General features: G+C 41.3%; 1 protein-coding gene across 1 annotated transcript in view; it reads left to right on the top strand.

Annotated features, from left to right (window-relative positions):
* Positions 1–23,102, top strand: part of ATP8B4 (ATPase phospholipid transporting 8B4 (putative)) — a 142,479-nt gene that overhangs the window by 107,840 nt on the left and 11,537 nt on the right. Inside the window, exon 18 of the mRNA XM_059057924.2 lies at positions 15,472–15,555. Coding sequence (XP_058913907.2) covers positions 15,472–15,555 — 84 coding nt within the window. The remainder of the gene's footprint in view (positions 1–15,471; positions 15,556–23,102) is intronic.

Raw genomic sequence — 23,102 nt, 5'->3', positions numbered from 1 at the left:
GAAGAAAAGGCAGCAAGTCAATGACAGTGCCCATGTAATGGCATAAATGTTTTGATGTCATCTGCTAGGTGGAATCATGATATTGTTGACACCAACAGATAGGGACAAAAGCAAATTGCAAGTATAGCTAACACTTAGAGAGCACTTACTATGTGCCAGGCATTGTTTAAATGTTTTGACTGTATTAGCTCAATACTTATAATAACCATATGAAGTAGGTTTTTAAATTGTGGTCTATGTCAGTTTTAAAAAAATAATTTAAAAATATTTTTAATTGTGGTAAAAAATGTAAAGATAAAATTTACGGTCTTAACCATTTTTAAGTGTACAGTTCAGTAGTATTAAGTACATTCACATTGTTGTACAACAGATCTCCAGAATTTTTTCATCCTGTAAAACTGAAACTCTATATCCATTGAAAAGCAGCTCCCCATTTCCTTCTCTCTCCAGCCTGTGGAAATCACCATTCTGCTTTCTATTTGTTTGAGTTTGGATAATTTAACATGACTTATGTTCTAGTTTACTGATTCTTTCTTCTACTTGGTTGAGTCTGTTGTTGATGCTCTTTATTGCTTTCTTCTCTCATTGTAGTCTTCAGCTGTAAGATTTCTATTTGTTTTGATGATTTCTATTTCTTTGTTGAACTTCTCATTTTGTTTATGCATTGTTTTCTTAATTTTAGTTGCCCATGTATTCTTATAGTTCACTGAAATTCTTTAAGAGGATTATTCTGAATTCCTTGTCAGACAGTTCATAGATCTCCTGCAGCTTGGGGTACTTGATGGGTCAGCTGGCAGCATCTGTGGGCAGTGGGGTTTCCTGTCAGGGTCTCTAGTTGGCTGAAGTCACTGCCTATACTCTGAGGTCAGGGGGCTGCTGCCGGCTGGGCTCTGTGATTGCTCACGGTAGATGACATTTCAGGCTGTGCTTCCTGACCAGATGGTGCTCACAGCTGGATTCTTTGTTTATGCGGGGCCATAGGCAGGGCTTTAAGGTTGGATAGGACCTCAGGCTGTGCTCTGTGATAAGGTAGGACCAAAGGGTGTGTCCCAAAGTTGGACTGGGTCCCTGTCTGGGCTTCCACATCAGATGGGACCCACAAACTATGTGCTCCATGATTGGGTGGACTCACTGGCTGAGCTCCCTAACTGGGCTGGGCTATAGGCAGCATTTAACAATTGGGCAGTTCTGTATGCTGGGCTCTGCTTCAGGGTGGGGCTGTAGACTGGGTTTCTCCACTGGGTGGTACCATAGGCTGGGCTTTGAGGCTACCCAGGGTCACTGTTCTGACTCCCTGGTTATATGAGACCAGAGGTTCTATTTAAGAGTTGGGTAGGCCTTCTGGCCTGGGGCTCTGTATAAGCAGAGCTATAGCATGGAGGGCTCCCTGGCTACCTGGGTTCACTGGCCAGGCTTCCTCGTTGGGTAGGACTGGGGGCTATACTCAGCAGGTTGTAAATTTTCTTCTCTGCCTAGGTGGGACCACAGAACAGTCTCCACAGCAAATATAGCTTGTTGACTGGGTACCCATATTAGGCAGAACTGCCTGGACCAAACAAAGTCCCTGGCCAGAAGGGGCTACTGGCTCAGCTCTGCAGATGGGCAGAGCCCCTGGCTGGCATCTCTGCTTCAGTGCTGCTGAGTGCTGATTGCTGTAAGCCCCGTCCCCCCCTTATCTGTCTCTATCTGGTCCACTTTGGGTTCTCTTTCTCCTAGTGGAGAAACCATTGGCCCAGAGGGGCCCTTTTGGTGCCGTTCTGTACCGGCCTGGGGGAGGGGTGACACAGTCAGGGTATAGTTGCTCCTCCTACCCTTCTAATGTGATGCTTCTCAGTCTCTGTGATCCAACAGGGCACTTCAGCTTCAGCCTCCAGTTCTGGGATTTTCACAGTGGTGGCTTGTCTGTGGATAGTTGCTAGGTAGTCTTCTTGTGAGGGGGACTGAAGCTGGGAATGACCTATGCTGCCATCTTGATGACATCACTCCTGAAGTCTCTTTTTTTCCAGAGAGCATTTGTGTGTCATCTGCCAGTTCCCAGGGGATACTACCTACCTGAGATCTTTTCTCTGTTCCAGGATTTTTTTGAATTTGGACTGTAAACTCTGGTGAATACCATTTGAGAGTCAAGTTTTCAGGATAAATTTTTTTTGTCTCTCCCTTTAGCTAGTTCCAAGGTTGACACAGGCAAGTTTCCTTGCAGTCCTGTTCTGCATAAAGATTTGTTTCTCCATTACTCTCACACTAAAGATTCAGCCCTTTGCTGCCTTAGCATTATGAGAATGTTAGATTCTCCTGGTCTAATCTTGGCATCAATAATGGTGTCTCTTAGAATAAATAGTGTCCCAGAGTCAATGATATTTGGTATTATTACCCAAACTCATATGACATGGAACCTTGTTTTCCCCAAGCAACATGCATAAAGCCTTACAGAACTCTACAGTACCACATAGAACCCACTTAGGGAAATTCTGGAATAGATGTCTCTGACAGTTTCAAAACTATTTATCCTAGTTTCAATGTTTTGAGGCAGTAAAATGTACAAAGGACAAAATGATGCTAAGAATATTATTCCCAGAAGAATAGGCTATTTATGTTCCTCTCTTTCAAAAACTTCCATTTTCCTAATTAAATCTAGTCCAGGGACAAATTAGTCCTGTTTTATGTGCTAAAGGAATTGGGGGGGTGGGGGTGGGGGGAGGTTTACATTTAAACTTCTATAAAATCTTTTTCACTATCCTCCAAGTTTTTTCCTTATTATAAAGATAATTTTATGTGAGTATATATTGACTTATATATCTGAGAACATACTCTTTGCTTTTTTTCTTTTAAAAAAATCACATTTTGAGAAATCCCTGTTTTACATTCTTCAAAAATGTTATTTTTCTTAATGGCATTCTGAAATATGAAGTTGTTACAAATTGTTTATTCTGATTTTATAAACATTACAATTTTTGTCATTTTAAATTGAATAGTTCATCCCTTGCTCATAGCCATGAGTCACACAACATTGTATTGCTAGTAGGAATGCATGTTTACTGTCTTGGGAAGAGAAAACAAAATGATGAATAAGACAAGTTGCTACCCACTTGGAACTCATTTTCTCATTGGGAAACAAAGATATGCACAAATATGTCTGATAGAAGTACTGTATTTGAACTTAATATGAGAACATGGGAAAAAGGAGGAATGTGTGAGGATCTGGTGTGACTTCAGGGGCTCAGTTAATCTCAAGTGAGTATATGCACATTTTCAAAATTAAGCAGATGTCTGGAGGCCTGCAGGTTTAGCTACCTACAGGGATACGGGGGCTGGTTTGTGTAAAGGTGTGAGACTAGAGTAAAAGGAGGGAAAGCCTCCTGTCATACCTGAACACTTTCCAACTGACTTGCAGTTAGCTGAATTTAATCTCTTTTTAATTTCTAAAATTCCATTTAAAACCAACTCATTCAGAAATACCTTTAAAAAACTGCATGGCATTACTTATTGCATACAGCAAGAAGTATCTTCTAGAACAGAGGTTATACCACTATAAAGATGGAAACGCTGATCTCCCCCCACCCCACCCCCATGTGAGCGGGCTAGTGTGTTAGTAATACTGAGAACTGGCTGTGACAGCAACTCAGATATGGAATTGAGATTGGTCAGGATCATTGTCTCTTTTCCATTCCCTGTTTTTCACTAGAAGCTCCTGATTAACAACAGGTTTAACTGAAAAATCTTTTGGCTTTTTTTCTTAGCCCTGTTTTTCTAAGGACTATGTGCTGTAAATATGAGGCAAGTGAAAAGAAAACAACATATTTGGGAGAAATGCTAGTCTACAGAGAATGAGAATTTTTTAATAGGGGACATTTTTGCAGTGACACTTTTCCCCCCATTGAAATCATTTAGCTGGCTTGGGCCTCCAAAGCCACATGTTGGGTGACAAGCCTTTCTTAGCTCCTAGAGCCCATTAGAAAGCTGCTAACTTCCAGTCTGTTAATGAAAGTTGGCCGTCTGAGGTCTTCCCACCACTGCCATCCTTCTCCTAAATTGCTTTAGTGGAATTGAAAGCTCCACGGTGAAACGGAGCCAGTAGTAATAAAAGCTCCAGGACCCGGCAGATGCAGTAACAGCAGGCACGTGTTCAGAGGCCCTTGCTTGGCAGGCCTGATCCGCAGTCACTTCTCTGTCTAATCCCCACAGGAGTGAGACTCACTCACATCCTCCAGCACAGAACCTATAGTCTCTGAATGCTCATTCATTTCAAAAGAATAAACTGAGTACCAGTTTGGAGCCAAGGGCTCTGCAGGCCTCCAGGTGACACAAGAATGAACCAGAGGGATGCAGTTCCTGCCCTCAGGGAACTTAACAGTCTGGGAACGATTTTATTTTCATAAATGTGAAACTGATGTTGAATAACTCTGTAGTCACCTTTCGCTCATTTTTCCACCAAGACTTTTTTAAAATTAAATTTGTCATGGACGGGCCATATCTTGGGACCAGCCCTGTCCAATCTCAGCATGATTCATAAGCACCTAAGTATTTCTTCCCTGCATCTCTCAACAGATTGCTTTGAAGTAATCTACTCTGCAGTCAAAAACACCTGACCAAACATAAATAGATTGTTCTGTCACAGACACATTGTTGACTTTTAAAACACCAATTTAATTACTTAATGAAGTGACATGTGCTATTTCTTTACTCCCTTGGCCTGTGTCCTGGAGCCTGGTGAGTTTTTTCCAGTCTCTTATTCTCTGATGATAGCTCTGGTAGATTCCAGGCAGTACCCCATCCTGGTAGGTGGGCTGAGGCAGGTGTGCAAGCCATCAAGCTGTGGCGTGCTAGGCTCCAAGGGGCCGGTGGGCAGGACGATTCACTGCTCGTGAGATGGTGGCACTTAGGACATCTCAGATGGAGGATGATGTGGTGCAGGCTGGGCTGGGCTTGGTTTATGGACTTTCCTCTGCTTGACTTCAGTGCCTCACCTTTGTTGTGATTGCTTTAGGACACATGTAGAAAGAATCTGCCTGGGAGGGACCAGACTCCTTTTGTTCGCTTTGCTGGGTAGGCTTTCCTGGGAGAAGCAGCTGGTACACAGAAAAAAAAGTGTATGTCTTGTGGAAATCTAAAATCTTTGCTCTGGCAGGGAATGTCAGAGATACTGAGTCTAGCCCCCCATTTTATAGAGGACGAACCTGAGTCCCCCAAGAGCTGAGGGTCAGTGGTAGACAAGGCTGAGACTAGAGCTCATCAGGCCTTCTGACTTTTTCTTCAGTGCTCCTTCTGGTCCGCTTGATAAATGGCCACTGGAATTGTTATAGACTTGAGAGAATGGCGATATCTTTAAAAAACAAAAACAAAAACAAACAACTGTATTCTCCTAACCCCTAATCAGGCAAATGTTTGCCTTTTTTGGAATCTAAAGGAGAAACGTCCAGAAACAGTCAGTACACTAGGATTATGGGGGAGAAAATGAACTCTCTTACTGAGAGAGAGCTTACGCTGTAGGGAGTATCTCCCACAGCTTAGATCCTTAGAAAGGCAGCAACTTCTTCCTGGAATCATCTGGAAGCTGGAGGCCACCTTCTGCCAGCAAACACTCCAACCAAACTGCCACTAAAAGACCATTTAAATATAATCCACCCTGATGAGATTTCCAACCGGATTGCTGGACCAGAGGGGTTTGGCTAAAGGTCAGATAAGTCTTTAAACTGAATCATGGATCCTTTCTAAGGACATGCTTTATCTCAATCTGTTATCAAAGGCTGCATGATTTTCGTGGAATCCACTGTGGATTTGTGTGCACTGTTTATACTTGTAACTTATTTTAAAAGTACCTTATGCCCTCAGGACTTTTAATAAAGTATCCCCCACCAGAGATAGAGCCATAAGAACCCCTCAACCACCTGCCTCCCCCCCAAAAAAAAACACCCCATAACAAAAAAAAAAACCATCGCTTGAAGCCTTATTTAGGAAATTCACATTTGAAACTATGCAAACTACTGGCACTGTGTACTTCTGATATTATCTGATGACAATTTATCATTGTCAGTGAGATACAGAGCTGTGTACTTTATTTTTGTTTTTAAATTCTGCTGTGATATGGAAACAATTATCTTGTCAAGGCTAGAAAAACATTAGTTCTGTCAAACAATATAAGAAAACTCACAATGAAAAGTTTGGAAAGTGACGTGAAAGAGTGACTAACCTCAAGGCTTGTATGACTTCATGGATTTGGTTACCCGTGAGCCCATGTCAACCAGGCTGGCGGTTCCCCTCCACTCCCCTCCCCTTCCAGATGTGCTCTGCGGAAAACTGGGGGAGGGGTGGGTGCTCAGGTCTGGGCCATTCCTCCTGGATCCTGCTGGTGTGTTTCTGTTAATTACACAAATCAGTAACAGATGTGCTGAGGCTAAGCACCTCATATTTATTCCACAATGTGTTTTCTTTAAATGACAAATTTTTTAAGGCCCAAAAGAAAAATATCATAATAGAGTTTTCCTCTGCAACACAGAGCTAAAGGGAGGAATATATGTCTCCAGAGAGGTAGTTCATCCTGTCATTTGAACAAGGAGCTAAGCCAATGGTCTCAGAAGAGAAAGCCCTTTGTAACTGTTTAAGATCCTTATTAAGGTTTATTTAAATGTGGTATTCTATAAATCATAGATTTTGTGTTCCCCAAGCTGTTAGATTATAATTTATAGCTGGCGTATTTTTACTCTATATAAAATGGTTGATAAGGTTGATAAATTGCTCCCACAGAGAAGGGAGCCAGGAGGAGCTTTCCTTAAATAGGAAAACAGTGAAGTTGGAAAAACGAACATTCCACTGTCTTTTTTCTGATCTGTGAAGAGACACTTTTAGGCTTCCAAACAGACTAGTGGCATGGCACAGGAGCATGGCTTTCCCCTCTTATTAAGAATATTGGAAATGGGTAACAGAAAATTTGGAAGTAGAGGTGGTATGGCTGCCTCTAGGAGGACGGGGGCCTCAGGACAAATATTTTTGTTCAGGACTCCTGTTTATATAAACAATTTGAGTCACCCGAAATCAGAATGTCAGCACTGGTCTGGCCTAGTCTCTGGCCAGAATGCTTCCCATGGGAGAGGCTACAGAGGAATCATTCCCCCTCCTTCCTTCACCCCGCCCATATCTTTGGGGCATCTGACAAACCCACATGTGAGCGGAGGGGAGGGAGGGAGAGAGTGTTTGTGGGGGATAGTGAAAATAGTAGAGGGCTTGAGCACGCATGGAAGGGGAGAAACAGGGATGGGGTCCATGTGGGTCATGATGTGGCTAGTATGCCCCTCTCTTTTGGTCCTAGTCACCAGAGGGGGTCTTTGAACTTTTCTGAGTATAGCTAAGGACTTAAAGGGAAAGTGGAGCATTTACTAGGATAACTATTTGAGTAGTTGGAGATCTCTTGCAAGGAGAGGAAGAAGCCTGTTGTAGAAGAAATACTGCTTGTGATTTTATTTTTTATGGAAGCCCCCCAAAGCCTAAGCTGTGCTAAATCAATACACATAACTGGGAAAGGTGTCTTTTAAAAGTGAATGACTCAGTTTAACACATTTGAGGCAAAACTAGAGTTAGAGTGAACAGTGATTGATATAATTAAGTATTCACGAGGAAAATGATAATTATATCAAGGTATTTGGTTTTCTTTAAATCGTGCTCTAATTTTCTATTGATTTCATTAATATAGTAGTTTATTATGGATAGAAATATCTATGGTTGTAGCAATAAAGAATTGTATTTTCATAGAAAAGTATAATTTGTAGGAAAATATACCTTTTTATTTACCATTAAACATATCACTTGAAGCTTGAATCCTAGCATGCTCCTCCCTCCCTCCCTTCCTTGCATAATAAATGTATTCACTATCTATTTGTCAGGTGCTGCTGTACTGGCATTTACTCATTTCATTGAATACTCACAGTCCCCCTCAAATCCCCATTTTATAGCCAAGGAACCTAAGACTGAGAGAGATTGAGTATTTTGCTCAGGGACACGCAGTTCTATCAGAATTCTGACTCCAACACCTTTACCAGCTTCCTTCTGTTGAATACTTACCATCTGCTGGGCATTGAGTTAGGTTCCTGAGCTCCCACAGATGAATAAATTGTATGACCTGCTCTCAGTGATGCCAAAAACTTGGCCTCTGTGCACCAGTGCTGAATTGAATCTTGGAGACAGTTTTGGGTGAAGTGGAAAAGAATAGCTTTATTGCTTCGCCAGGCAAAGGGGGACACAGCAGGCTCCTGCCCTCAAAAACTGTGTGTCCCAACCCAGGAGGATTTGGTGAGGAGTTTTATAGTAATGGTTCAAGGATGGGGTTGCTGATAAGATTAGGGTGTGTTCAGCGCCTGCACTCCTTTAATCTTGTCTCAGATAATCTCTTGATGAGTTTCTCTGGTTCCTTTAATCTGGTCTCAGGTGGTCCTCTATGGAATGAAGAATGCTGACATCTTCCATTTGTTGGGGGTTTTAGTTCTGTAAAGAGCTCAGAGATTGTTGTGTGTATCCCTTGAGGCAGAACCAGGACCTGCCCCAAGGCTGCGCTATTGTTTCTTGGATGCTCCTCCCTTTTCTCGGCATCCCCTCCCTACCCTGATTAGCAACTCTTCGAATCTTCCCTTTGGAATTCAGGGAAGGTCACGGAGGCTGGAGTCTGTTTCCTACAAACAAGAAATGGGGGACAAGGAAAGGCTTCCATGCCCAGGAGCCCCACAGGGTCCTGCTTGGTTTCACCAAGAAGCTTGAATTCTACCGGGGAGGGCCTGGGAACCAGCATATAAATTATTGTAAGTTGACAGCTATGAAGCAGTGAGGTATGCAGTGGCCTGGAACCCAGGCCTGGAGGATGGAAGTGGGCAGGGCTCAGAAAGTCTTCCTAGAAGATCTGTCTCTGGGCTGACCTTTCAAGGATCAATCAGAGCGAAGCAGGTGAGGAGGGAAAGGATGGCCATCCCCACAGAGGGGACAATAGGAGGAAAGTCACAGAAGTGAAGAGTGGTTTGGGTTGCAGCACAAGCCATCTGGCATGGTTAAATCAGTGGGATCTGGGATTAATTTGATGTCGGGTGTTGGAGAGAGGGAGAGAGATCATATTTCTGACTTGGGCCCTGGGATGGAGGTGGTGGTGTCAGAAACTGATATAGGGAACACAAGAAGGGAGCCTGATTAAGGAACTGTGAGAATGAGTCCAGGCCTGGGCACACTGAGTTTGAGAAGCCTGTGGCACATCCTCAGGGGAGGGTCTAGTAGCAAGTTAAATGTCTAACATTTATAAAAAGTTGTAAAATAATTAATTCATCAAATATTTATAGAGCACCTACCATTGGCTAGATGATGCTCTAGACACAGGAGTTAGCGTTGTGCATAAGTCTCTGTTTCATGGAGATTATATTCTAGTGGGATGAAGACAGATAATGAAGGAGTAAATTAGTGAGCTGATTTCAGAATTGTTATTAAGAAAGAACTGGGTAATGTAGAAGTTCTCATTGAGAAGGTAACACTGGAACTGTGACCTGAGTGTTTAGAGGGAAACTTTCATTTGAATACCCCGGGGTTAAAGTATTCCAGGCAGAGGGCATGGCAATTGCAATTGTCCTTTGATGTAGGAATGAGCCTGATAAGTTAGAGAAAGACAATCAGTGAAGCTGAAGCTCGGTGAGTGAGGGTGAGAGTACAGTGAAGCAAAGTTGAAGAGGCAGACAAGCATGGCTCAGGAAGAGCTTTACGTCATGGTGCAGAGCCCGGATTTCATTCCAAGTAAAATGGAAGCCATTGGAAGGTTTTTAACTTGGGTAAATGCTACCATTACCATTTCAAATGACAAAAACCAGCATACAAAACTGTATTTGTTGTGCACTCTCAACTGTATAAAATGATGTGAGCAAAGAAGATTTTAAAGAAACTTGCCAAATGATACCACTGATCGAGGGGTGGTTTCATGCCATGGTCAGTGCTGTGAATGCTGAGTACCAGGGCTGGAACTTGGTCCTGACACTTTCTAGCCCAGCAGTTCTCAAACTCTGTGATCTCAGGACCCTCTCTATCAATATTTATCATATCAGAAATTAAAATGGAGAAAAAAATTAAACATTTATTAATTTAGTAAAAAATAATGAACCCATGATATGTTTACCTAAATGACATATTTTAATGAAAAAATTACTGTACTCTCCAAAAAATAAGCTGTGAGAAGAGAGTCAATTTTTATACTTAAGTTCTTATTATTTAGCACAATAGGAAGCAGCTGGGTTCTCATATCCGCTTCTGCATTCAGTTGGTTGTGATATCACAAGTCATATATACTCATGCGAGAATGAGAGTGAAAAGGGCAAATAATCAACTTCTTAGCATCATTCTGAAAATAGTTTTGCCATTGTGGACCCCTTAAAAGTTCCATACCCCACCTTGAAAATCTTTGTGTTCAGTGTGGCGTTGGGCAGTCTCCTAACCTAATGGGTCTCAAACGAGTTTCCCCATCTGTCAGCTGGGGGCTGTTGACAGCACCAACCTCACAGGACTGTTGTGCTTACTTAATGAGTCAATATATGTAGTTAATGAGTCAATATATGTTAAAATAATGCCCGGTACATATGGTGTTCAGTACATATCAGCTAGTTTTCTTTTTGTTGTTATGATTCTGTGTGGCAGCAGAAACTCTCACAAGAAGTTGCAAAAACTCATTTAAACTTTATTCTCACTGATTTTCCTTCCTGTCCTCTCTTGCTCCAGTGGTGAATTGAGGCTTCAAATCTGAATGCCAGCTTACCAATGCTACCGACAAATAATTGCAGGTTTAATCAGTTATTCATAGTTTAGCTTGCCGTAAATTTCCAGATTCTTTCTTTCTTCCTTGTACCTAAAATCATCTCTTCTCAGTGAGTAGAAGTTAGATGGTGGATGAGGTGGAGGAAGAAGAAGAGATCTGACAGTACCAGGTTCTGCCTGATGCTAGAAGACTTCAATTTAATTGCTTTTCCCCTCTTATATTTTCCATACTGCAATCATAAACTGAATTGAAATGAAAGTCAGAAGACGCCATCAGGTACTGCTTGAGGATTTGTGTCAGCTAGTGCATTTTTTTTTGGATGGCAGTAAGTGAAATTCTCAATCTTGGCTTCGCAGTGGAATCACCTGGGAAATTTTTTAAATTACCAAAGCTTGGATCATCCCACCTCCAAAGATACTGATTTAATTGGCCTTGATGTGGCATGGTCATCAGGATTTAAAAAATCCTCCCAGTACCCAAAGTCTCACCAGGCTATGACTAAAAGATAAGGTCATGTGTTTCCTTTTTTATTGTAAAATATAACAAATCTACCAAAAAAGTACATCATACATAAATGTCAGCTTAACAAATTGTAAAATGAACACTCACGTCACCACGATCCAGGGCAAGAACCAGAACGTTGCCAAACCACAGAAGCTCCCTTGCCTTTTCTCAGTCACACCTCATTTTCCAACTCTCTGGAGTTAATCATTGCCCTGATATTTTATAATCACTTTGTTTTAAAATTTTATCCTATGAGTATAAATCTCTAAACAACATAGAATAGATTGGCACATTTTTAAACTTTATTGAAATGGAATCATACTTTTTTTGTCTGGCTTCTTTTGCTCAACATTGTATCTATTTTTTGATTCATTTGTGGTTTTGGATATATCTGTAGTTCCTTGCTTTTCATCATTCTGTAGAATTCTATGACAGCAATGTACTACAGTGTCTTTCTACATTCCACTCCTGATGGATGTTTCTGGTTTGGGACTGTTATAACCAGTTCTGGTATGAGCATTTTCATATGTCTCCTGGTACACGAAGACAGACATTCTGAACATATATCTCTAGGAATAAATTTGTTGGACACCTTTGCTCATCCGAAGGAAGAGACAGAGGCTGAGCAAACAGGAGTCCAGAAGATAGGAGTTGGTGTCTGGGACTCTGTTAACACTCTACTCGGGGCTGGGACCCTGGAGGTTTGCAGTGCTCTGAGCCATGTGCCCTGAGGATGTTGATGATCTACAGGAGGCAACTGTGAAGCTCACGATCCTCTCTTTTAATCATTTCCTGAGACTAGAGGGATAAGGTTCAATGCCTGTCAAGGGTAGAGATCCTGTTGATATACTTCCCACTCTGGACTGAGACCCAAGGGCAGCCTCCTGGCAAGAGGGTCACAGGCAGGACAGCTGGGTGGTGCAGAAAACATCAGGCCTTCATCCCAACCTCAGCAGCTGATAGAAGGAGATAAACACAGTCTCTGGAGAAAGAAAACATCATCCTACGCCTTGAAGTGGTTCTTAAATTCTTATCCTCTCCTTTATCTTGACAGGTATTCCCCACTAGTTAGTTCATTGAAACTTCGATGAAGATACTTTTTTTCCTTAGCTTTTTTTGTTATCTTCAGTGGGGAGTTTGGTATGAATCAATTGTTACTGATGGCACATGCCCCTATCTTATATGCATACCATAAACCCAGGCTTGTTTCAGATACCTCTGCTAAAATATCTTGGGGTTTCCAGGGAGTGCTGACAAACTTTTCTGGTCTATTCTCATGGTTGCCTGATACTCCAGGCTATTGCCCTGCCCTTCTGTAGCTTCTCTCTTGCCACATTGAGTCTAAGATCCTCTGGATCGCTGCTGCTGTCTGTACTGCTTTGCTCTGAGCATAAACATAGGCTGTGGTATGCTAGAGCTGGCCCATATTGGTTCCTAAGAACTGATTGTTAAATTTTCAGGATTTATGTGAGTCAGTGGTTAAACACAGCTGTTATTAAAAATTAAATTATATAAACTTACAATTTAAATACATTATATGAACACAAAGTTCATGAATACTCAAAACTCATCCCTTTTAAATTAGTTTACCATATTTTGCTGATTATGCTCTTGAGGTTATTTCTATCTGTTGGATCTGTGTGGTGGAAATACTATATACAATGGCGTGCTATATGGCACATCACTTCTCAACTCAGTGATATGACTGCTTGAACAGTCATGGGAAAATGTTTACACCATGGAAATTGGTCAGTGCTACAAATCAGGGCTTTTTCTTTCTTTTAAGAGCTAGTTGTTAAACACTTAGCACATCTCTGGACATAGGCCCCCCTTTCAAATCCTCACAGCAGAGTCAGAGTCAAAGAAGAGAGTTTAGCCAGCCTCAGAGAATAACAACAGGGAATTCCATTCAGAGAACTTAAAAACTGGTTACTAGAATGGTTATTCTGAGTCACAAGCACAGGCCTCTTGATGGTAGTTACTAATGTTGCCGCTTTGCCTAAATCCTGTCTCAGCTGTTTATTGGTGGTTGAATTCAACCTTCGTGCCTTGTCGTTTAGCCTACCCTCAAAGAGAATGACATTGAGCAGGTCTTTCCTATGTCGATTCGAGGCCTCGACTCTCTGAGATACACAGAGAGTAAAATAATTTCCTTCCTTCCCTCATCTACCCCACTCCTCTTTTCTGTTCTCTTTTTTTTTTTTTTTTTTGCCCTAAGAATGAACTCTCCTTGACATGACTGACATTGGGAATGTCCATGCTCTTTACTTCTTACCATGGGGCTAACCTTGCTCAGAATACAATAATCACCATTTTTTCATAGTGTCTGGTTTATTCAGTATTGAATAAAACCACCTGTGGAGCTTCAACAGAACAGTCCAGATTGAGATTTGGCCTTTGAACACTGGCCTCCACTTCCCCTTTCCTTGAACAAATATACACCCATCTCAAGAATAAACAATAATGCTAAGACATAGAGTAGTCCAAATCCAGATTTAGCAATAAAGACACCAAAATATTTTGTCTTCAATATAATGTACATGTACAGGACATGATTTAAAGGATTGCTTTACCTATATAACTATGTAGAACCTACCTTTAGTTTCTCTGTCTGGAATATTTGCACTTAAGATCCCTCATTGCTTTCAGAATTGCCCTAAGAAGAAAATACGCTTCAGAATATATTCAAAATCTAGCACTTCTCCCTGCTGATCACCTGATCCAGCCCCCTTCGTCTTTCATCTGGATCACTGCAGTAGCCTCCTAATTGGTTTCCCAACTTCCACAATTGCCCCTCTTCAGTCTATTCTCAGCACAGCATCCAGAATGCTCAGGTTAAAATACAAATCGGATCAGGATGTTTCTTTGCTCAAAATCCTCTAATGTCTTCTCATTTTACTTAGGGAACAAGCCATGGTTACCTCCATAGGACCCTCCTCTTTATTTCTTTGACATCATTATACCCCTTGGAGGTTACTCTGCTCCAGCCAGATGGACTGTCTTGCTGTCCTCTGAACATACCAGATGCTTTCTTGCCTCAGGGATTTTTCATGCACTCTACTTGCAGTATGAAATTTTCCTGTCCCAGAAAGCTGCAGATTTTGATTATTTCCTTCAGATTTTTTTCTCAAATATTACTTCTTAGTGAGACCTTCTCCAATCACCTTATCACAATTAAAGCCCTCCTATATTTCCTATCCCCTTTTCCACCCTAGTATTGATTACCGTCTCATTCACTCACCAACTATATATCTATATATATATCTCTCTATATATATATCTTCGTTATTGTATAAATTGTCTGTTTCCTGACACCATTACAATGCATATTTCTTATGGAATTTTTATCTGATTGTATCATGTTCAAATACCATTGCCTAGAACCTGGTACCTGGCACATAGTGGTTTCTTAATAAATATTGAATGAATGAATGAATGTCTGACAGAGTGGTAGAACAGACATTGGTTAGGATCTGGAGACCTAGGTTTTAATTTTTGCCTTTGCCTGTGATAAGCTCTGTAACACTTATTACATTCTGTTTCAATATCTCTAGGTACTTATCAGTACAATGGGGATATAATGACTGTTTCACATGCCTCATTGACTTTTAGTGAGGCTCATGCAGGGAAGTGCTCTCTATAGGTGTGAGGGGATATTTGTATTGTCTTACTTATTTATACCCACTGTAGTGAGCAGCTAGTTCCAGGTCCACCTTGCTTTAAACTACTCCCAAGAAAAAGCTCTCCATTTGAACAGAGTGTGGGACTGACAGGTTCATTTCTGTATCTCCCTCTGAAGATGTTAGTGGATCCTTGCTTATCACTTAGATCAGGTGATTGGACTTATTGTAAGCCATTAATAACCTAAAGAATGAAATAACCCACCACAGGGGCCAGGGCCTTGTGTGTGTCCAGCATTGTTCTGCATGTATGATACCCTTTCATCCACCCCCACTGCAACTCTGCAAGTGAGAGTATGGCTTCATTTTAGAGATGAAGAAATTGAAGTTTAGAAAGATCTAGTACCCCACTAAAGAAGTGGAGCTGATAAGAGACAGAGCCTGGGGAAAACTCATGTCTGTCTGACTCTAACACCAAACTCCTGTCCAACTCAGGAAATTGAGATAGTCAGTCCAAGAGCTCAAAAGTGAATATTCTTACACCTATGGATGATGTTTCTCACTGATGTGTTCATTTCTTTTCAGACTGTCTATGACCAGTGGTTCATTACCCTTTTTAACATTGTCTACACATCACTGCCTGTTTTAGCCATGGGGATTTTTGACCAGGTATGTGTTTTTCTCTGCCTTTATAATGTATTTTGCTGTGTTGATGCCTTTTAGTTGCTTTTAGCTTCTAAGTAGAAGACACGAATCATAGAAAGAGTCCTAGGAATGCAGTTGTTTTAATAGGTATTGCATGGCTCAAAAACCCTTCCAGATCTCCCACCTCCACCAAAAGATCCTCTGATCAGACCTTGATTACTATCCTCTTAAAGATTCACACCCTACATTATTTCTCTAAAGGCTCTGAGACGTCCTGCAAGAAACAGTCTCTTTAATTTCATTGTAGCCCAGCATTTCCCAAACTCATAGAACTGCACGTTTACTTATTTATTTTTCATGTAGAACTGATCAGTATGCCTCAGAACTAGTACCTGTGGTTCACACACCAGGGAATACTGTATTAGCCTCTGAAAGTGCAGAGAACCATGCAGTGATACATAGGAAATCACGGGGCTGGGTTGTAGTGCAGAGAGCTAGCATCTGTGGTGACACTGTCCAGCACAGCCCAGAAAAGGAACTCCAGGCCAGAGGAACACCCTGCCAATGGAAGAGGAAGACATGGAGCCCCACAGCCATGAAGAGAGAAAGTGAGCAGTTTTCTTTGGTTTAGCTCCATGTGCTTGAGGGGAGAGAAGGGAGGGAATCATTTATAAAATGGTAGATCCTTGGCACACTCAGACCCTTGGAGGGTACTTCCTGGATGGGGACAATGTCTGGCTGCCTATGGGGAAGTGAAAGGCTAGCCAGAGGAGCTCCATGGCACAGTTAGAGTATATTGTTTAAAAAAAGTTTTTGAAGTAGTTTTAAAGAGACCAGATTTTCTCCAGGCTGATGTTAGATCCATTTGCTAGGCCTCATTTTCTGGCCCAAAGCCATCTGTTGCAAAATATAAATCTTCGCATTATGAGCTCACTCTACTCTTCCATTCTGAGGCTTTGTAGTCAGTTGTAAGCCTCACTTCTTGTATGTAAAAAGGACAGTTTGTGAACAACATATTTTGTGAAATTCTACAAAAAGTAATGAGCTCTTGAAGACCTTAGATGTAAGGGATTAAGCTCATTCATTTCCAAATGCCCATGTTTACAAGTGTTCCTTTCCTTGGTACTTTGTAGCTGCCCAGAATGTGGAGTAAAATATTAAAAATAAAAAAATTTCTGGGAAAATATGGTTATTGTGCAATTTGAAAAAATATATAAGAAGGGGAGAATTCAAGATGGTGTTATAGGAAGATCTTGAACTCACCTCTTCCTATGGACACAGTGGGTCTACAGCTACAGAAGGAAAAATTTTCTCTTAAAAAACCCTAAAGGCTGGCTGAAGAAAACCACATGGAAGCCGGTGGGAGAGGCTGACACACAACGTCACCATAAACCCCACTCCCGCCCTCAGCATGACAATCCTCAACAGGGAGAAAACTCAAAACCTGAAGCTTGTCCCTTAGGAGTGAAGGGTGTGCACCCCACATTGGGCACCTTAACATTTAAGACCTGCACCTGCAACTGAGAGATGAACCTCCTAAAACCAATGGGGCTCATGTCCCAAGACCCACAAGACTGAAGCGATCTAAGAAATGGCTCTGAATGGGCCCCTGTGCTGAGACCCACTTGCTCCTTGGGCCCAGCTCAGAGGCAGCAGATCACACCCAGTGATGGAGGCTCACCAGCTTATATTAAATCATCAGCCTGGGGGACGGCATCTTATTTAACACATACATCTAGGAGCCTGCTGGAACACACTCCAGGGACAGAGACTGGTGGGCGCCATCCTTGTACTCTCCCTTTGCCATACTCCAGAGCACTAGTATCTCCTGAAAGGGAGGTGTTACATGTGTCTGGTGCCCCTATTTTTGTGGCTGCTGTCCAGGGGACACCTCTTGACTGCCTGGTTCTGGAGGCCAGGGGAACTTGCATTCCTGGTCCCATGGGACTATAGTAATGGGCGTTTCAGAGTTACCCAGAAAGGAGCTCATATTCCTATCTGGTTTCCTGATTTTTACAGCTGCTGCCAGGGAACACTTCTACATCATCTGGCTCTGGTGGCCAGTGGGGCTTACACTCATGGGTCTCACAGGATTGTAACCAGTGGAGAGAGAGTTCTTAAATATCTACCAGCCCTCCCAGGGCAGAGCAAGAGGCAACAGACTCAGGAGCTCAGTCTTTCTGTGAAGGAGGCCTATTAGCTAATCATTATAGCTGAGGCCCGAGGAGCAGCCATCTAATTAAACATGCATGTAGGGGCTGACTGTCATCCTTTCCAGAGACCTCAGAGGGCAGGCAGTATCTTCATGCTCTCCCTATGCCACATTCTAGAGCTCCAGTGTCTCCTGGAGAGGAGCTTCACATGTGTCTGGTGCCCTGGTTCTCGTAGCTGCTGCCCAGGGGACACCACTTGATCACCTGGCTCTTGTGGCTGAGGGATTGCATTCTTGGGTCCCATAAAACAGTAGCAAATGAAGAGTTGGTTCTTGGCAGGCTACCCCCAGGGCACTGCACAGACAGCAGACTGAAACACACTCCCCTTCTTTCTGGAAAAAGGAACTCTTTGTTTGTCCTGGAGCTTCAGCCTGAGGGGCAGGCTTCAGGTTTGTCACACTCCTAGTGGCTGAGGAAGCTGCTCTCAAGGAATGTAAGCTGTGGATGCCGTCTTGGGCTGCTCCCTGTGCCTTGCTCCAGAAAAGAGCTTATGCATTAGTCTGGAGCCCTGACTTTTGTGACTGCTGCATAGGGAACCTCCTAGATTGCCTGGTTCTCGCGGCCAGCGAGGCTCATTCTTGCAGTCCCACAGGTATATATTTGCATGGTTTTAAAAATTGCTGCTTGAGGGTCTAGATTCCAATCAGCCTGAATCTAGGTGCTGTAATCTGACCCTGACACTGACATGTCTTGGTACATTCTCAACTACTGAGAGCTGTTAAAAATATAATAGGCTGTTTGAACAAGCATGAAGGTTTGAGAGACAACAAAGAGCTGGGGCAGGGTTGAACAATAAGGTTTATCTCCTACATGAGGCCACTCTTGGAGACAGGGAGAAGTGTTTGTTTTGTCAGCTGTATGAAAACAAACACAGAGAGTCTAACAAAATGAAGAAACAGAGAAAAGCAATGATCTTAAAGAGAGAGAAGATCTTAAAGAGGGAGAAGAATGCATGAACACAATAACTTCAACAAAAAGATGAAAAATATAAGAAAATACCAAATAGAAGTCATAGAGCTGAAGAATACAAGAGCTGAACTGATTAATACACTACAGGAGTTCAACCACAGACTAGGTGAAACATTAGGAAGGATCAGTCAACTCGAAGACGGAAACTCACCCAATCAGAGCAGCAAAAAAAAAAAAAGGATGAAAATAAGTGAAGATAGCTTAAGAAACTTACAGGACAACATCAAACAGACCAACATTCACATTATATGGGTCTCAGAAGGGCAAGAGAGAGAGAAAGGAGCAGAAATTGTATTTGTAGAAATGACTGAAAACTTCCCCAACCTGGGAAGGAAACAGACGTCCAGGAAGCTCAGAGAGTTCCAAATAAGATGAACCCAAAGAGACCCACTGAAAAACACTTTGTAATCAAACTGTCAAAAGTTAAAGACAAAGAAATAATATTAAAAGCAGCAAGAGAAAAACAACTTATTATATACAAGTCAACCCCCATAAGACTATCAGCAGATTTTTTTCAGCAGAAACCTTGCAGGCCAAAAGGGAGTGACATGATATATTCAAAGTTGAAAGGTAGAACTTTCACCAAGAATATTCTACCTGGCAAGGTTATCATTCAGAGTTGAAGGACAGAGATAGAGTTTTTTCAGACAAGTAAAAGATAGAGGAATTCATCACTACTAAGCCAGCTCTATGAGAAATGTTAAAGGGGCTTCTTTAATCTGAAAAGAAAGGTGCTAATTAGTAATAAGAAAACATGTGAAGGAATAAATCTCAGTCAAGAAGTTTGAACACAACAATTTTGAACTGTGTGGGTACACAATCCACAGTTGGGTGAATATACGGATATGGAACCATAAATATGGAGGGCCAACCATAAAGTTATATTCAGATTTTTGACTGTGTAAGCATTGTTGCCTTTAACCCTGTGTTGTTCAAGGATCAACTGTATATAGTAAAGGTAGTGGTTTAATCACTTATAAAGCTAGTATGAATATTAAAAGACAAAAGTAGTAAAGCTAACTATGATTACAATAACTAGTTAAGTAATACACAAGATAAAAAGATGTAAAATGTGATATCAAAAACATAAAATGTGGGGCGAGAGTAAAAATGTTGAGCTTTAGAATGGAATCAAACTTAAGCAGTTATCAACTGAAATAGACTATTATAGATATGGTATTATTTATAAGCCTTGTATTATCACAAAGCAAAAACCTATAGTAAATACACAAAGTATAAAGAAATATATCACTAAAGAAAGTCATCAAACCACAAAGGAAGAGAGCAAGAGAAGAAGAAAGGAACAGAAAGGAATTACAAAAATAGCCAGAAAACAATTAACAAAATGGCAATAAGTACCTACCTATCAATAATTACTTTAAATGTAAATGAACTAAATTCTTTAATCAAAACAAATAGAGTGGTTGAATGGATTAAAACAAAACAAAACAAAACCCAAGACCCATCTATATGCAGCCTCCAAGAGACTCACTTTAGATGGAGACACACAGAAACTGAAAGTGAGGGGCTGGAAAAAGATATTCCATGCAAATGGAAACCAAAAGAAAGCTGGAGTGGCTATACTTATATAAGACTAAATAGACTTTGAAACAAAGGCTAATAAGAGACAAAGATGGGTATTACATAATGATAAAGGAATCAATCCAACAATAGAATATAACATTTGTAAATATTTACGCACTCAACATAGCACCTAAATATATAAAACAAATGTTAACAGACATAAAGTGAGAAATAGACAGCAGTACAATAATAGAAGGGACTTTAATACCTTACTTAGATCAATGGATAGATCATTCGGGCAGAAAATCAATATAGAAACTTTGGCCTTAAATGACATGTTATGCCAGATACACTCAATGTATATATATATATAGAATATTCCCTCCAAAAGCAACAAAATGCAAACTCTTCTCAGGTGCACATGGAACATTTTAAAGGACAGATCATATGTTAAGCCACAAAAAAGTTTTATAAATTTAAGAGATTGAAATCATATCAAGCATCTTTCTAACCACAATGGTATAAAACTAGAAATTAATTACATGAAGAAAACTGGAAAATTCACATATATGTAGGGATTAGGCGACATGGTACTGAACACCAGTGGGTCAAAGAAGAAATCAAAAAGGAAATTTAAACACACCTTGGGACAAATTAAAATGGAAATATACCAAAATTTGTGGGATACAGTAAAAGCAGTTTTAAGAGGGAAGTTCATAGTAATAAATGCCTACCTCAAGAAACAAGAAATGTCTCAGATAAACAACCTACCTTTTCACCTTAAGGAACTAGAAAAAGAAGGACAAACAAAGCCCAAAGTACACCTCAAGGAACTAGAAAAAGAAAAAAAACAGCCCAAAGTTAGTAGAAGGAAGGAAATAACAAAGATTAGAGCAGAAATAAATGGAATAGAGACTAAGAAAACAATAGAGAAGATCAATGAAACTGAGCTGGTTCCTTGAAAAGATAAACAAAATTGACAAACCTCTAGGTAGACTCACTAAGAAAAGAAGAGAGAGGACTCAAATAAATAAAATCAGAAATAAAAGAGGAGATATTACAACTGACCACAGAAATATAAGGATCATAAGAGACTAATATGAACACTTATACACCAACAAATTGGACAACTTAAAGAAATGGATAAATTCCTAGAAACATACATCCTACCAAGACTGAACTATGATTAAGTATAAAATCTGAACAGAATGGAAAACAGTATGGAGGTCCCTCAAAAAATTAAAAATAGAACTACCAAGTGATCCAGCAATTCCACTTCTGGCTACTTATTCAAAGAAAGTGAAAACACTAATTTGAAAAGATATATGCACTCCTATGTTCATTGCAGAATTATTTATAATAAATATGGAAACAACCTAAGGGCTAAGAGATATAGAGAAAAAATATACAGTTGATCCTTGAAACAAGAGAAGGGTTAGGGGTCCCCCTCACCTTGGCCCCCATCCCCATGCAGTCAAAAATCCTCCTATAGTTATACAGTTGGCCCTCCACATCCATGGTTCCGTATCTGCAGTTTCAACCAACAATGGATCACATAGTACATATTTATTGAAAAATTCTGTGTGTAAGTGAACCTGCTCACTTCAAGCCCATGTTGTTCAAGGGTCAACTGTGTGTATAATAAGGCCCCTTATCGCCATCAGGTTGAGTGTATACCCCTATCCTTTCCTGCTTTGTCAACTCTGGCACTTAAACTGATCTCCAGATCATGGGATGCTATGCTGGAAGGCCTCAGTGACTGTCTATGGGTCTGCTCATTTTATATGGAGGAAACCAAAACTCAGAAGTGCAGGTTACTTTGTCACATGGCCAATATGTGACAGAACTCAACCTAGCAGTAGGCCACTTGACTCTGAGATTGCAACACTATTACTGTTGTTACTATTACTATCATCATTCTTTCATTATTATTTATAGAAGCATCTGTTTTTTAATTACAAGAACTGTGGTAAGAACTCTGCTGAATACATACCCATTTCATCATGACAGTGATCCTGTGAGGGAGATGCTGTCGTTTGTACTCCTGGAGATGAGGAAACTGAGGCTCACACAGCTTATAAGTGACAGGTCCAAGACTACACACCTGCTAAGCAGCAGAGCTTGGGTTTGAACTCAGGATTGTCTGGCTTCAAAGTCTGTGTATATAACCTTATCAGTCACTGGACTGGGGAAAGAAGCACCCACTAGCATCTCAAAACTAGACTTCCCAAAGAGACTACATCAGTGTTCTTCATGGGACTCCATTTGGCTAGGCCTGGGTCATCCCACAAGGAGGAAGGGGAACTTGGTCTGCTCCCAGAGTTCATGCCTATGTTGCTCCCTCTTTGCCTGTTTCACCTTACCCATGATCCTGTGATGTTGCCAGTGGTCAGTCCTTGCCATACTTTTTGGATGGGGTGTTTGGCTGTGGTGCTCACAGTGTGGTCATCAGCATTGCTTTGGAGCTTGTTGGAAATGCAGTCTCAGACCCCACCCCAAACTTGCTGAATTATAATCTGTACCCCAGGTTATTAGTTTGTACATGAAGTTAGAGAAACACGGCTTTAGTTTCTCCCAGGACTCTGTTGGGCCCAGACATGACGCCTTCTCATTCTGTCTAAATTCTTTGTCCTGAACACCTGGTAACTGCCCGTGGAATCCTCCCTGGGTAGAACACTCACCTCTTCAGGCTCAGCTCCCTTCCACCTAGAATCCCACATTCAGTTCCCCCTTTCCCAGTTCCCTTTCTCCAGCTCACGCTTCCCCCAAAGTTGGGAACTCAGGTTGGCCAATTCTGACTCTGGAGCTCTCTGTTGATATCCCCTGGTCACTACCACTCACTGCATTGGCAGTTAACCCCTGGGG

Source organism: Kogia breviceps, chromosome 3 (assembly GCF_026419965.1).
Source record: "Kogia breviceps isolate mKogBre1 chromosome 3, mKogBre1 haplotype 1, whole genome shotgun sequence".
In the NCBI taxonomy this organism is placed as follows: Eukaryota; Metazoa; Chordata; class Mammalia; order Artiodactyla; family Physeteridae; genus Kogia; species Kogia breviceps.
This window is presented reverse-complemented; position numbering and strand designations above follow the sequence as displayed.